The sequence below is a fragment of the Anomaloglossus baeobatrachus genome, chromosome 12 (genome assembly GCF_048569485.1).
Source record: "Anomaloglossus baeobatrachus isolate aAnoBae1 chromosome 12, aAnoBae1.hap1, whole genome shotgun sequence".
In the NCBI taxonomy this organism is placed as follows: Eukaryota; Metazoa; Chordata; class Amphibia; order Anura; family Aromobatidae; genus Anomaloglossus; species Anomaloglossus baeobatrachus.
In genome coordinates, this window is record NC_134364.1 from 31,149,694 (window position 1) to 31,165,136 (window position 15,443).

At 48.2% G+C, this 15,443-nt stretch overlaps 1 protein-coding gene across 1 annotated transcript in view; it reads left to right on the top strand.

Moving 5' to 3' along the window:
• Positions 1–402: 402 nt before the first annotated feature.
• Positions 403–15,443, top strand: part of SNX6 (sorting nexin 6) — a 106,606-nt gene continuing 91,565 nt past the window's right edge. Inside the window, exons 1-3 of the mRNA XM_075330604.1 lie at positions 403–512; positions 629–679; positions 9,555–9,659. Of these exons, the coding sequence (XP_075186719.1) occupies positions 507–512; positions 629–679; positions 9,555–9,659 (162 nt within the window). The 5' untranslated portion in view covers positions 403–506. The remainder of the gene's footprint in view (positions 513–628; positions 680–9,554; positions 9,660–15,443) is intronic.

Sequence of the window (15,443 nt, forward strand, 5' to 3'; positions counted from 1 at the left end):
CATCCTCATTAGATGCCATTTCCAAATGTGCGTGTCAGGACTCGGGCAGTCTTGGCATTGGGTCACTTCAGGTGTATACGCCCAAAACAAGCACTATATATAGTTATATCATATTCATGCTCCTGGTAACGTACATTTTATCACTTGTAGTTGCTCTCTGAGGTAAAATCTGCGACATACAGACACCACGACCTCACAGGCTCCGCCAGCTGACTGACTAGCCAGGAAAAATAGAAGAGCACGTGACCTGCCGGAAATGACGCAGCGCGCACACAACCACTTCCGCCCTTCTTTTACATCCAACTCATTGCCCTTAACAATCATGGCCGCCGGGTTTCCATCCCGCATCACGTGATGTCGCCAGTCTCCTGTAAGCGGTGGTCGCCGTCTAGCCGCTGTCACTCTGGCCCCGCCTCCTCTCACGTGACTCGGCCGCCATCTCTCCTCCCCTCCTGTTCATCGGTTCGAGTCCGTCCCCTGCCTGGCAGTGACTGACCGTCTCAGCCATGATGGTGAGCAGCGGGGGGAGGGCGGGAGCCGCATTCCGTTAGCTGAGTCGGAGCGGCCGGTGGTGATGTAATGGCGTCATGGTAACGGTATATGTCTTGTTGTTTTTTTATTTCTGCAGCAGGAAGGCCTGGATGATGGACCCGACTTCCTGTCAGAGGAGGACAGAGCGGTGAGTGGGCACAGACCCCACACAGGGGGCGCTGTGCCGATATTGGCACCTGTCCGCACTCCTATATGCGCTGCTGACTTTTGTCCTCCGCCTGTTCAGGACGTGGCGACACATCTCCTATATAGAGCCCCACCACAGATCATATACAGGCGCTGATCTGTGCGGACCCCAGTAGCCGCCCACACGTCACTGTACGGCTGGCCTTCATGTGCCCATCACTTCTCGTGTTTTGTACCAGTATTACTGCAGATTGCACTGTATGGGGAAGGTGTGAGTGGAGCCGCCATATTTTGTGCTGCGTCCTGCCTGTCCACATGGTCTGAACTGCTCACGTCTTATGGCGGAAGACGTGTGGAGCTTGTGGTTTACACCGGCCGCTCGTGATGACAAGTCATGGATGTGGTCCAACCCTTACCCACTTTGGAAACAAGAATAAGAAAGTGCAGTCTATAGTATATGGGCTAACTAAAAGGATATCCCCATCCACTAGATATGTGAAGACCGCTTGGATGGCCGTGGTTGCGCCCGCTTGGATGGCCGTGGTTGCGCCCGCTTGGATGGCCGTGGTTGCGCCGGCTGGGATGGCCGTGGTTGCGCCGGCTGGGATGGCCGCGGGTCTGGCATTTAGTTTTTAAGTCAGATCTCAGGATTGCTGGGTGAAGAAGAAGTTGATGGTGGCCCCTGCAGTCAGACCCCAGCAATCAGCCAGGTATCCCCTGTTCTATGAATAATGGGTGTCTTGATTTTTGGGGATACCCCTTTGATTGTCACTGGGGATCTTCTTCTTGAACTCCAGCATTTTCCAGAACAAAACCCCTGGATCTTGAGATTAGTTATCTGCCCACAGGACAATGTGCCCACAGGACAATGTACCTGTGGACTTTGCCGCAGGTTTCCCGCAGCTGCTCCCCGGAATCCGCAGCTATCCATTGCTGCGGGATTCGAGCATTGTTGTTGCGGTAAACCTGTGGGACAAGTGCGGAAATACCTGTGGAATTCCCGGCCTCTATCTCCATAGTGGAGGGCCGGGATTTCCGCAGATATTTCCGCATGAATAATTGACATGCAGTTACGTGCGGTTGCGGGACATCCACAGCTTATTCCGCAGCCGCACATACCGCAGCATGGACACAGCACTCTCCATGTCCCATAGGATAACATGGGGAGTGTCTGTACTTGCGCAAAGCTGCGGATTCATCTGGAAAATCCAGATAAATCTGCAGTGGGCACATAGCCTTAAAGTTGGTATAGAGCAGATGGGAACTTTTGTTTGGTACATGAAGGAACAAGGCTAGGTAATGAAGGCGGTTTGGGGGATGGTGGGGATAGGCTTGTGGGACCTAACAGGATCCCTTTAAACATGTCTCTCATGCACAAAGCGATCAATAAATTAAAGTCTCGATCAATTGATCCTAACAGGTGCGGCAGCCAATGCCTCGCTACTGCCGGAGAAGTTGATAGTGGCCACAGTCTATATAAGATGGAAAATGCTTTCTGCTTTGAATTTTCTTTAACTCCTCCCACTCCTTCAGACGTCGACCAGATGTTTCTAAAGGTGTAGAACCTCTTTAATGTGGAATAAATTTAAACAGATGGGTCATTCCGTGTCAAGTGGTCCCCACTCGACGTTCTCCAATTTTGCTGAAAATTTATAAGGATGTACATGTATGTTTGAAAAGAGGTTCTGTAAATTTTTAGGGACAGATCTCAAATATATTGGGCACTGTTGACCTTTCACTGGAGGCCCCCCCAAGCCTGCGGCTTCAGCTAAGAGGATTTTGCACACTTTGGCACATAGCCATTAGCGTTCTATACTGGCTATGATGCTGAAATTTGGCATACTAGCTCAACCTTTGCTGCTAAACGCGATAAAATTATTACCGGCTATGACAAAACAATATTTCGGCCGCAATTTTGTGTCAAAGTAGCTTGCAAAACGCCTCGCATAAAATTTATGCCAAACTTTGCCCATATATAACTCAAGACCAAAAACCAATAGGAACTGGTGCTTTACCCTGTACAACAAACATCTTCATGACTTTGCATTGCTGCAATATCACGGTCAAAGCATATGTATTTGTGGAAATATTCACACCCACATATGATGAAAAACTTAAAAAAAACGAATTTTACCTATTTTTAGGTCAAATTTCCCAAAAAGGGTACCCCTAAAATATATTAATTCTGTTATCATTTGAAAGAGCACATTTTTCTCTACAAGGATCATTGGGGTTTTTTTGGAGTCTCTCCATTTAAGAAAAGAAAAATGCCACTGAACATGGTGTTATTTATTAATACGCAATGAATGGTAACTGCACTATTCAAACCCTTGCGTTGGTCCATGGTGGTTATACCACAACCAATTCCCTAAGAATTGGTATTATAATCCTATTAAGAATTGTAATAATGCTGTCTTTCGAGAATTGGCAGCCCCATCGCCTAGGAGCCATGGCCGATAGCCGTGCAAGGCAAGTCGCGGGCGGTCTCTTTATCGCAGGTTCCGAAGCCTGAGGGTGGGGGTCTTTGCCTAGGATCCCAAGCCTAATATTGGGGATCTTTTGTTGGTTCCCAAGCCATAATGTTCAGTCTAAGTGGTCTGGAATTGTTGCTGAATTTGCAATGTAAGATGAAGGGTCATTTGACACCCTTGTTGCAGTCCACACTTTCTTAACAGTAATTGTGGAGTATCTCAAGACTCTCATCAATGGGATTCATCATATCCACTACTTCAGCGATGGATCTGCAGCCCAGTACAAAAATTTCAAAAATTTTCTCAACTTGTGCCACCACAATGCTGATTTCAATATCAGCGCTGAATGGAATTTTTTTGGTACCAGTCATGGAAAGTCGCCCTGTAATGGGATTGGAGGGACAGCAAAGAGGTTGGCAGCTCGTGCCAGTCTTCAACGCCCAACTGAAAACCAAATACTGACCCCGGTGGATTTATTCAACTTTTGCAACGAGCAACTGCATGGAATCAAGGTGTTTTTTTTTTTTTTTTTTTTGTTCCAAAAGAAAAAATTGACGAAATACGGGTAGTTCAAGAGGAAAGGTTCAAAGATGGACATACAATTGCTGGAACAAGAGAAAATCACCAGTTTGTGCCAATTGATGACAAAAAGATTGGCATTTCAAGGGTGTCAAATGACCCTTCATCTTCCATTGCCCATGTAGATGGATCTGTCAGATCAGAAATGCCTTTTGTGCCAATTGCAAACCTCCAGCCAGGGCAATACATTGCCTGCATTTACGATAGGAACTGGTGGATTGGAAATATTTCTGAAATTTCAGTGGACGACCATGATGCATTAATACATTTGATGCATCCTCATGGAGCAGCTTCTTTCACTGGCCTGTGAGAAATGATACATGCTGGATTCCCGAGCAGTCGATCATTGCAATAATTCCAGCACCAGCTGCAGCAGCAATGGGCCGACAATACAGCTTCTCTGAACCCATTATGTTGCAAATTCAGCAACAATTCCAGACCACTTACTTAGACTGAACATTATGGCTTGGGAACCAACAAAAGATCCCCAATATTAGGCTTGGGATCCTGGGCAAAGACCCCCACCCTCAGGCTTTGGAACCTGCGATAAAGAGACCACCCGCGACTTGCCTTGCACGGCTATCGGCCATGGCTCCTAGGCGATGGGGCTGCCATTCTCGAAAGACAGGATTATAAGACCAATTCTTAGGGAATTGGTTGTGGTACAACCACCATGGACCAACGCAAGGGTTTGAATAGTGCAGTTAGCATTCATTGCGTATTAATAAATAACACCATGTTCAGTGGCATTTTTCTTTTCTTAAACGGAGAGACTCCAAAAAAACCCCCAATGATCTTTGTAGAGAAAAATGTGCTCTTTCAAATGATAACAGAATTAATATATTTTAGGGGTACCCTTTTTGGGAAATTTGACCTAAAAATAGGTAAAATTCGTTTTTTTTAAGTTTTTCATCATATGTGGGTGTGAATATTTCCACAAATACATATGCTTTGACCGTGATATTTCAGCAATGCAAAGTCATGTAGATGTTTGGTGTACAGGGCAAAGCACCAGTTACCATTGGTTTCTGGTCTTGAGTTATATATCGGCAAAGTTTGGCATAAATTTTATGCGAGGCGTTTTGCAAGCTACTTTGACACAAAATTGCGGCCAAAATATTGTTTTGTCATAGCCGGTAATAATTTTATCGCGTTTAGCAGCAAAAGTTGAGCTAGTATGCCAAATTTCAGCATCATAGCCAGTATAGAACTCTAATGGCTATGTGCCAAAGTTTGCAAAATCCTCTTAGCTGAAGCCGCAGCCTTGGGGGGGGGCCTCCAGTGAAAGGTCAACAGTGCCCAATATATTGGAGATCTGTCCCTAAAAATTTACAGAACCTCTTTTCAAACATACATGTACATCCTTATAAATTTTCAGCAAAATCGGAGAACGTCGAGTGGGGACGATTTTTAAAACTGGTCCACTTGACACGGAATGACCCAGATGTGACCCTTTCCCCCTGAAAAGGGATCAAAGGTCTGTGTGGATCGGACCAGTCGGGCACCCACTCATGGCTAGAGTCGGGGTCCTGCTGCTCCATTCACAGTTATTGCTCTGAATGATAGAGGTAAGTGTAAGATCTGTTCTCGCTCAGCACCATAGTCAGCTCTTGGTTGGTGAGGAACTGGAGACCTGGGACAATGTGTGAAGATCCAACAATGGGATTTCCACAGTGATCATTTATCGCCCAACAGGTGGAACCTTTTTAAAGTGCAATACTCCCTAAAGAAGTTGTCCGGCCACAAAAATATATATATACATATATACACACACCGTACAGACCAAAAGTTTGGACACACCTTCTCATCTCTGGAACAACTGTTAAGAGGAGACTTTGTGCAGCAGCCTTCATGGTAAAATAGCTGCTAGGAAACCACTGCTAAGGACAGGCAACAAGCAGAAGAGACTTGTTTGGGCTAAAGAACACAAGGAATAGACATTACACCAGTGGAAATCTGTGCTTTGCTCTGATGAGTACAAATTTGAGATCTTTGAATCCAACCACCGTGTCTTTGTAGAAAAGGTGAACGGATGGACTCTACATGGCTGGTTCCCACCGTGAAGCATGGAGGAGGAGGTGTGATGGTGTGGAGGTGCTTTTCTGGTGACACTGTTGGGGATTTATTCAAAATTGAAGGCATACAGAACCAGCATGGCTACCACAGCATCTTGCAGTGGCATGCTATTCCATCCGGTTTGCGTTTAGTTGGACCATCATTTATTTTTCAACAGGACAATGACCCCAAACACACCTCCAGGCTGTGTAAGGACTATTTGACTAAGAAGGAGAGTGATGGGGTGCTACGCCAGATGACCTGGCCTCCACAGTCACCAGACCTGAACCCAATCGAGATGGTGTGGGGTGAGCTGGACCGCAGAGTGAAGGCAAAAGGGCCAACAAGTGCTAAGCATCTCTGGGAACTCCTTCAAGACTGTTGGAAAACCATTTCCGGTGACTACCTCTTGAAGCTCATCAAGAGAATGCCAAGAGTGTGCAAAGCAGTAATCACAGCAAAAGGTGGCTACTTTGAAGAACCTAGAATATAAGACATATTTTCAGTTGTGTCACACTTTAAGTATTTCATTCCACATGTGTTAATTCATAGTTTTGATGTCTTCAATGTGAATCTACAATTTTTAGGGTCATGAAAATACAGAAATCTCTTTGAATGAAGTGTGTCCAAACTTTTGGTCTGTACTGTAAAAAAAAATATATATATAATATACACACACAGTAGTGTAGTAGATAGTAGATGCTACTTACCTGCCCCTATGTAGCCCAATAGTGAAATACCAAAAAAAGCAAAATAAGCCGGATAACCCCTTTAAGCTTAGACTCCGACCTTCTATATATCTTTGATGGCTTTAGACTTTGCAGGGAGTTCAGAAATATATAGATATATGTATGTGTATGTGTCATAGCTGAAAATGTTGGTACCCTTGAAATTGTTGCAGAAAAATAAGTCTTTCTCCTAGAAAATTATTGCAGTTATACATGTTTTGTTATACACATGTTTATTTCATTTTGTATTGGAACAACACAAAAGCAAATTGGACATAATTTCACACCAAAGTCCAAAAATGTGCCAGACAAAATTGTTGTCAGCTTTCAAAAATTGACAGTACACAACTTTTTTTTTGATGCTCTTTGAAACACAGGTGTGGGCAATATAAAAATCAAACCTGAAACTTGATAAAAAGGGGAGAGGTTGACTTCATATTTGCATTGCGTGTCTGTGCATGCCACACTAAGCATGGAGAACAGAAACAGGAGAAGCAAACTGTCTGAGGACTTGAGAACCCGAAATTGTTGAATAATATCAACAATCTCAAGGTTACAAGTCCATCTCCAGAGATCTTGATGTTCCTTTATCCACAGTGCGCAACATAATCAAAAAATTTGTAACCCATGGCACTGTAGCTAATCTCACTGAACGTGGATTGCAGGGAGAAATTGATGAAAAGTTGCAACGCAGGATAGTCTGGATGGTGGATAGGCAGCCCCAATAAGGTTCCAAAGAAATTCAAGCTTCTCTGTAGACTTAGGGTGCATTAGTGTCAGTGTGAGCTATCCGTCAACAATTGAATTAAATGGAACTCTATGGCAGGAGACCCAGGAGGACCCCACTGCTGACACAGATAAAAGCTAGACTGCAATTTGCCAAATTGTAAGTGAGTAAGCCAAAAATCCTTCTGGGAAAACATCTTGTGGACAGAGGAGACCAAGATAGAGCTTTTTGTTAAAGCACATCATTCTACTGTTTATAGAAAACAGAATGAGGCCTACAAAGAAAAGAACACCGTACCTACAGTCATATATGGTGGAGACTCAAATATGGTAGGGGTTATTTTTCTGATTCTGGAACATGGTGCCTTGACTTTGTACAAGGCATCATGAAATCTGAAGATTACCAAAGGTTTTGCGGTCACAATGTAGTGCCCAGTGTTAGAAAGCTGGGTATGGGTCTACCAGCAGGACAAATGACCCCCAAAGAGAAATACTTCATTTTCTGGAAAAATTTCAAGGGTGCCAACACTTATCTTGCAGAATCCGGCCGTGGTCTTGACCTATGTGCCTTTTTCCATCCCCTCTCTGCATTCTTTCTTCTTAGAATTTGCGGTTAATTAGTGATCCTTTTAGAACATTAGATGTGTAGGTTTATTCCTTTAAGCTAAAGAATTCCTTCGAGGTGGAAAATGACTGCTCAGTAATTATCCAAATTGGTGCCGTGACTACATAGAAAATTACAGCAATCGCGTGTAATGTCTGGAGGAGTCCTAAACGCTGCAAAAACGAATAATCCCCAGTGTAAATTGTTAGATACTACCTAACTACAGCTTGATGTGCACATACCTGCGCGCAGAGACTGATTTTAGGCCAGAACACTAATTAGTAGTGGTTTTTGATTGCACTTTGTGCCTTTTGGCATTACTGCTGAGCCAAGTGATTGGCTGCAGCGGTCATGGTACCTGTAGTGATAAACATCTCTGCTGCAGCCTGCCCACAAAGGCTGCAGAGGCGACGCTATAGAAGGAAAGGGTCGGAATCAGCTGAGTTTATTTTAGCCTAGTGGAAGCTGATAGTACTTATTCCTTAAGAACCCCCTTTAAATACCAACTGTCCTTCATACAAAAGCCTGTGGAAAGTCTTGGCGCCCCTCCCCCCCCATCACAAGTTAAGTCTGCCTTTTGTCTGTATATATCACTATCCTGATTCTCATTCTTTTCATAGGAATCCGTCCCCTTCCAAATTGCAAATTAAACTTAGGCTAGGTTCACATTTCCGTTAAATTGTATCAGTCACAATCCGCGGCTCTGGTAAACAACAGAATCCATTTGGCGGATTCCGTTGTGTCCCATAGACTTGTATGAGCGGCGGATTGTGACTGATGACCTTGCGTTGCATCAGTCGTTTTTGGACTGACCGCTGGGCGGGGAGCAATGCAGAATGTAAAGTTTTTTGGGCCGTCAAAATGAACGCACCGCGCAGGAATCCGTCGCCATCTGTCAAGCTTGTAATGTTGGTCTATGGTGCTGGATTCCGTCGTAATCCGTCTTACAGAATCCAGCGCTGGATTCAGTCATGCTCTACTGAGCATGCCCAGCATGTCTGCCACTCCCATTGAACTGTCCCAAACACAAACGGATCATGACGGATCCGTCAAAAAAACAGATGCACAGCGGATGTAACGGACGCAACGGAGTCAGTTTTTTTCTCAGGATTCCTGTGAATGGAATCCTGTGAAATAACACATCCGTTGCATCAGTTGACATCTAAAAAACGACAGATCCGTCGCTGACTGATTTAAAACAATGGAAATGTGAACCTAGCCTAACACATTTAGATAACAGTTGGCAGTTGATGGATTTATCAGCATTCTGCCAGCACTATAGGTGCTGTGTGTTACCTTCCCTCACTTTGCAAATACGTTTGTTTTAATTAACTCCATCTACAGCTCCGATGCAGACCTATGTGTGTCCATGGCAACAGACCGCCAACAAACCCTGCTCATTTAGATCCTTCAGCCATACCGCTAAGTTTTGCTCACACAAATTTGGTAGATTTGCAAGCATTAGGGGACGATTGGACTAACATCGTGACCCCCAACTCCTAAATGAGGCTACCACGAGATAAATGGGGGAGTGAACGATCGGAAGTGAATGGGCGATTATGAAGCAGAAAATAAGGCTGACATGATCTACCGGCCTAGAATTGGACTTTACTATGGTTACACGTATAATGTTCTTGTATTTTTGCAATGTCAGTGATCACGTGTTTAAAACCATTGTCTGCTCCCTAATAATTTCATTCTTTTCTCTTAAAGCCACGGGCAATAAATGTCGATCTGCAGCCTGATGCCACTCTGCAAGTTGATATATCCGATGCACTAAGCGAGCGAGACAAAGTAAAGTTCACTGTGCATACAAAGGTGGGTGATGGCCATGAAATAAGGGTTTTTTTTTTTTTTTTTTTTTACTATCAGGTTAAATTTTATTTACAGTCATTTTATAAGAATTGCTTAAAGGGAATCTGTCACCAGGTTTTTGACAGTTTATCTGAGTGCAGATAATGTATACACAGAGATCCTGATTCCAGCGATGTCACTTACTAGGCTACTTAGTGTAGTTTTGATCACTGTATAATCAGCAGGAGATTATCATTACAGGACTACTTGGCGTGCTGCAGGTAGTCCAGCATATTCATGAGCTCTGTATCTGCAGCAGAGAAAACATTGATTTCTTTATCGTTCCTTTGGGAGACCCAGACCATGAGTGTTTAGCTTCTGCCTCCGGAGGACACACAAAGTACTACACTTAAAAGTGTAGCTCCTCCCTCTGAGCTTATACACCAACCCTGGTGAGCAGACCCAGCCAGTTTATCACTTTGTGTTCAGGAGGTCATACATCCACACATGCATTCTCATCTGAATTGTTTGATTTTTGGAAAGAGTTTGAAGAAAAGCGGGTCCACGTCTGGACTCCCGGCATATCCCTTCTCACCCCACTGTGTCGGCGGTGTTGTTAAGGTTGATTTCCAAGGCTGGAGCCTTACATGCCGCGCTCCTTCACCATCCCTCCTGGGCTCTGGCTTGAAGTGGGAGCCAGCACGGTCTCCATGCTTGGCAGGAGTCCGGTCTCCATCCACAGCCCTTCAGGACCCTGCTGGACCGGAGCACTCATCCCCAGGGGCCTGGCCCTGCGTCTCTGCAGCTAAGTACCTGAGACGTTTATTTATGGGGGTCCCTGTGCCTTGTTGTTTGGGGAGAGTGTGTTTGCTGTGCTTACTGACATTTCCGGCGGATTCTCTAGCTGTAGCACGAGAACCGCGCCGATGGTGCCTGCTCGTCGGCCTCGCCGCTCTAATTTAGGCCCCGGCTTCGCCGGAGGCCTAGTTTTTAGTCACTGCCCTCGCATGTCATTCATGCAGAGGGACAGGCTCGGCTCCGCCCAGCGGCCGTTCTGCACAGGGGAGGGACACTCCCCACTGCTGTGCGTGTCTCCTCCCCTGTAGGTTTCTTTGGCCCTCCAGATCCCGCTCTTCTGAGCAAGTCACGCCCCCTCTCCTCGCTCCGGCGGCCATTTCCTCAGAGATTCTCTCAGCGCTGGTCTGCGCTCTGCATCCCTGCTGGGTCCTGTGTTTGGAGGTCCGGGTTTTGGGATCTGGAGGGCACACAACACCGCTCCAGCGGTCTGGTAAGCCACAACCTCTGGTTGTGGACCTCTGTATATGCTCTCTGGGGGTCATTCTCTGACAGAGCCTCCACTCCAGCAGCATGTCTCACACGAGGAGCAAGGCTCCAAGGCTTTATTCAATATGCACTGCATGTAAGCTGCTGCTGCTGCCTGAACCGAGCACATATCCACATTGTGATGTCTGCTCTAACTTGGAGCCTCACCCCCAGTGGTCCCTCCTGCTGCTCCTGCTCCTGTGGCTGAACCCCCGGCTTGGGTTGAATCCTTTTCTAGGTCTCTCTCCCAGTCTTTTGCTGAGTCCATGGGACTTTTGTCCAAGACTTTGCTGACTATGCATCAGCCCCCTTCACAGGGTGCCTCTGCTGCTAGGGGTCTTTCAGGACCGGAGCTCACAGAGGATTCTTCATCCGGTCCCAGACCCCGTCCTCCTATGAAGAGACGCAGGGTTCCCTCTCCCTCCTCGTCCCGCGGCTCTGATTCCAGAGCTGTCTCGCTGGATGAGGAGGATGCCTTTACAGGGGGCTCGGAGGTTAACTCCATGTGCCCCATTGATCTGTCCGAAACTGACTCAGATGTTAGTTACCTGATTGCTTCCATTAATTCTGTGCTGGATCTCAATCCGCCAGTATCAGAGGAGCAACCCTCTCTGGCAGAAAAGCACCAGTTTACCTCTCCTAAGAGAGCAAAGAGTGTGTTCTTTAACCACTCCAGTTTTCAAGCCGCTGTGACCAAGCCCAGGGCCTGTCCTGACAAACGCTTCCCAAAGCGTGGTTCTGATGACCGTTTTCCCTTTCCACCTGAGGTGGTCAAGGAATGGGCTCATTCCCCAAAGGTAGATCCTCCGGTGTCTAGGCTCTCAGCCTGGACCGTTGTATCAGTGGCTGATGGCACCTCCCTTAAGGATTCCACTGACCGCCAGATTGACCTTCTGGCCAAATCCGTATATGAAGCGGCGGGGGCCTCGTTCTCCCCGACTTTTGCAGCAGTGTGGGCTCTCAAAGCCGTCTCTGCTTCTCTAGAGGAGATGCATTCCCTCGCCAGGGAATCCATGCCCGAAATGGTTCCCTTACCTTCCCAAGCTTCAGCTTTTTTTCATCCTATGCTATGTCTGCCATGCTGGAGGCTTCTTACCGCACTGCGGTGGCTTCGGCTAATTCCCTCGCTATCCGCAGGATCTTGTGGCTTCGAGAGTGGAAGGCAGATGCTTCTTCAAAGAAGTACCTTGTTGGGCTCCCTTTTGCTGGGTCCCGGCTATTCGGGGAACAGGTGGATGAAATTATTAAGGAAGCTACTGGCGGGAAGAGTACTTCCATGCCACAAACCAAAACCAAAAATCCTGTCCAGGGTAGGAATCAGTCGAGGTTTCGTTCCTTTCGTTCCTCCAACTGGTCGTCCTCTAAGCCCTCGGCCTCGTCCACTAACTCAGCCAAGGACCAGAAATCCAACTGGCGCCCTAAAGCGCGTCCACAGAAGACCGCAGGAGGTGCTGCCGCTAAGGCAGCCTCCTCGTGACTATCTGTCCGTGCCAGCAACGTCCTTAGTCGGTGGCAGGCTCTCCCACTTTGGCGACGCGTGGTTTCAACACGTCTCCGATCAGTGGGTGAGAGATATCATATCTCACGGCTACAGGATAGAATTCTCTTCCAGCCCGCCAAACAGATTTTTTCTCTCAACTCCCCCCTGCTCCAAGGCCGCCGCCTTCTCTCAGGCCGTGGCATCCTTGCAGACAAACGGAGTAATTGTACCGGTTCCCGCCCGGGAACGGTTCAGAGGTTTCTACTCAAATCTCTTCCTAGTCCCCAAAAAGGACGGTACCTTCCTGCCCATCCTGGATCTCAAGCTTCTCAACAAGCATGTTCAGGTGCGGCACTTTCGCATGGAGTCTCTGCGATCAGTCATTGCCTCAATGACCCAAGGGGATTTCCTGGCGTCCATCGACATCAGAGATGCCTATCTGCATGTGCCAATTGCAGTTTCACACCAGCGTTGGCTACGTTTTGCAATCGGGGACGATCATTTCCAATTTGTGGCTCTCCCCTTCGGGTTGGCCACAGCCCCTCGGGTATTCACCAAGGTCATGGCAGCAGTGATTGCGGTTCTGCACCTACAAGGGTTGGCAGTGATTCCTTATCTGGACGACCTTCTAGTCAAGGCTTCATCCAGCGCAGACTGTCAGCGGAGTGTCTCGCTCACTCTCGCCACTCTAGCCCAATTCGGGTGGATGGTCAATCTGCCCAAATCCACTCTGACTCCGACCCAGAGTCTCACGTACCTAGGGATGCAGTTCGAGACTTTGCCGGCACTTGTGAAGTTGCCCTTAGTCAAACAGCAGTCTCTCCAACTGGCGGTGCGCTCTCCGCTGAGGTCCCGCCGTTATACCCTCAGGCGTCTGATGGAGGTGCTGGGTCAAATGGTGGCGTCAATGGAGGCTGTTCCCTTTGCCCAGTTCCATCTGCGCTCCCTGCAGCTGGACATTCTCCGCTGTTGGGACAAGCGGCTTTCCTCTTTACACAGGTTAGTGGCTCTGTCGCCACAAACCAGGAGCTCTCTTCAGTGGTGGCTTCGGCCCCTCTCCCTGTCCCAGGGGCGCTCCTTCCTGGCGCCGTCCTGGGTGATCCTCACCACGGATGCCAGTCTATCCGGCTGGGGAGCGGTATATCTCCACCACAGAGCGCAGGGCACTCCGTCCGAGTCAACCCTCTTGATCAATGTGCTGGAGACCAGAGCTGTGCTCCTAGCTCTCCTAGCTTTTCACCACCTGTTGGCGGGCAGACACATTCGAGTCCAGTCAGACAACGCGACAGCGGTTGCCTACATCAATCACCAAGGCGGGACACGCAGCCGCCTGGCAATGTTGGAGGTTCAACGCATCCTTCAATGGACGGAGGACTCCAAGTCCACCATATCCGCAGTCCACATCCCAGGCGTGGAAAACTGGGAGGCAGATTATCTCAGCCGTCAATCCGTGGACGGTGGCGAGTGGTCCCTGCACCCGGCAGTGTTCCAGTCAATCTGCCGCAAATGGGACACTCCGGACGTGGACCTAATGGCATCCCGTCACAACAACAAGGTTCCCGTTAACGTGGCTCGCTCCCACGATCCTCAGGCATTCGCCGCGGACGCACTGGTTCAAGACTGGTCCCAGTTTCATCTGTCCTACGTGTTTCCCCCTCTGGGCAAGAGAGCTAGAGTTCTGCGCAAGATCAGAATGGAGGGCTGTCGAGTCATCCTCATTGCACCGGACTGGCCCAGGCGAGCTTGGTATCCAGACCTGCTCCACCTGTCCGTAGAGGTGCCGTGGCATCTCCCGGATCGTCCAGACCTACTCTCACAAGGTCCGTTTTTCCGCCTGAATTCTGCGGCACTCAAATTGACGGCGTGGCTCTTGAGTCCTGGATTTTGACGGCTTCTGGTATTCCTCCTGAAGTCATCTCCACTATGACTCGGGCCCGTAAGTCTTCCTCCGTCAAGATCTATCACAGGACTTGGAAAATTTTCCTGTCCTGGTGTCGCTCAACCGGCCATCCTTCTTGGCCGTTCTCCTTGCCGACCCTTCTGTCTTTTCTACAGTCCGGTCTGCAGCTAGGACTGTCCCTCAATTCTCTCAAGGGACAAGTCTCTGCTCTGTCAGTTCTGTTCCAGCGGCGTCTCGCTCGGCTGGCTCAGGTCCGCACCTTCATGCAGGGCGCGTCTCACATCATCCCGCCTTACCGGCGGCCCTTGGATCCCTGGGACCTTAACTTGGTCCTCATGGTTTTGCAGAAACCCCCCTTTGAGCCTCTTAGGGAGGTTTCTTTGTTTCGTCTTTCACAGAAGGTGGCCTTTCTGGTGGCCATAACTTCCCTCAGGAGAGTTTCTGATTTGGCTGCGCTCTCTTCAGAGTCACCTTTTTTGGTTTTTCATCAAGACAAGGTGGTTCTCCGTCCGACTCCGGACTTTCTTCCTAAGGTGGTCTCTCCTTTCCACCTTAACCAGCACATTACCCTACCTTCCTTTTGTCCGGCTCCTGTTCATCGCTTTGAAAAAGCGTTGCATACTCTGGATCTGGTGCGGGCGCTCCGGATCTATGTGTCTCGCACCGCTGCTATTAGGCGGTGCACTTCTCTTTTTGTGCTAACCACAGGCCGGCGCAAGGGCCTCTCTGCTTCTAAGCCGACCTTAGACCGTTGGATTAGGTCGACCATTTCGGACGCCTACCAGTGTACTCAGGTGCCTCCCCCGCCGGGGATCAAGGCACACTCGACCAGAGCTGTCGGTGCCTCTTGGGCTTTCAGGCACCAGGCTACGGCTCAGCAGGTCTGTCAGGCTGCCACTTGGACTAGTCTACATACCTTTTCAAAGCACTACCAAGTGCATGCTCATGCTTCGGCAGATGCGAGCTTGGGCAGACGCATCCTTCAGGCGGCTGTCGCCCATTTGTGAAGTTAGGTTCTGCCTACTTCTTAGTTTTCTGTTTATTCCCACCCATGGACAGCTTTGGAACATCCCATGGTCTGGGTCTCCCATAGGAACGATAAAGA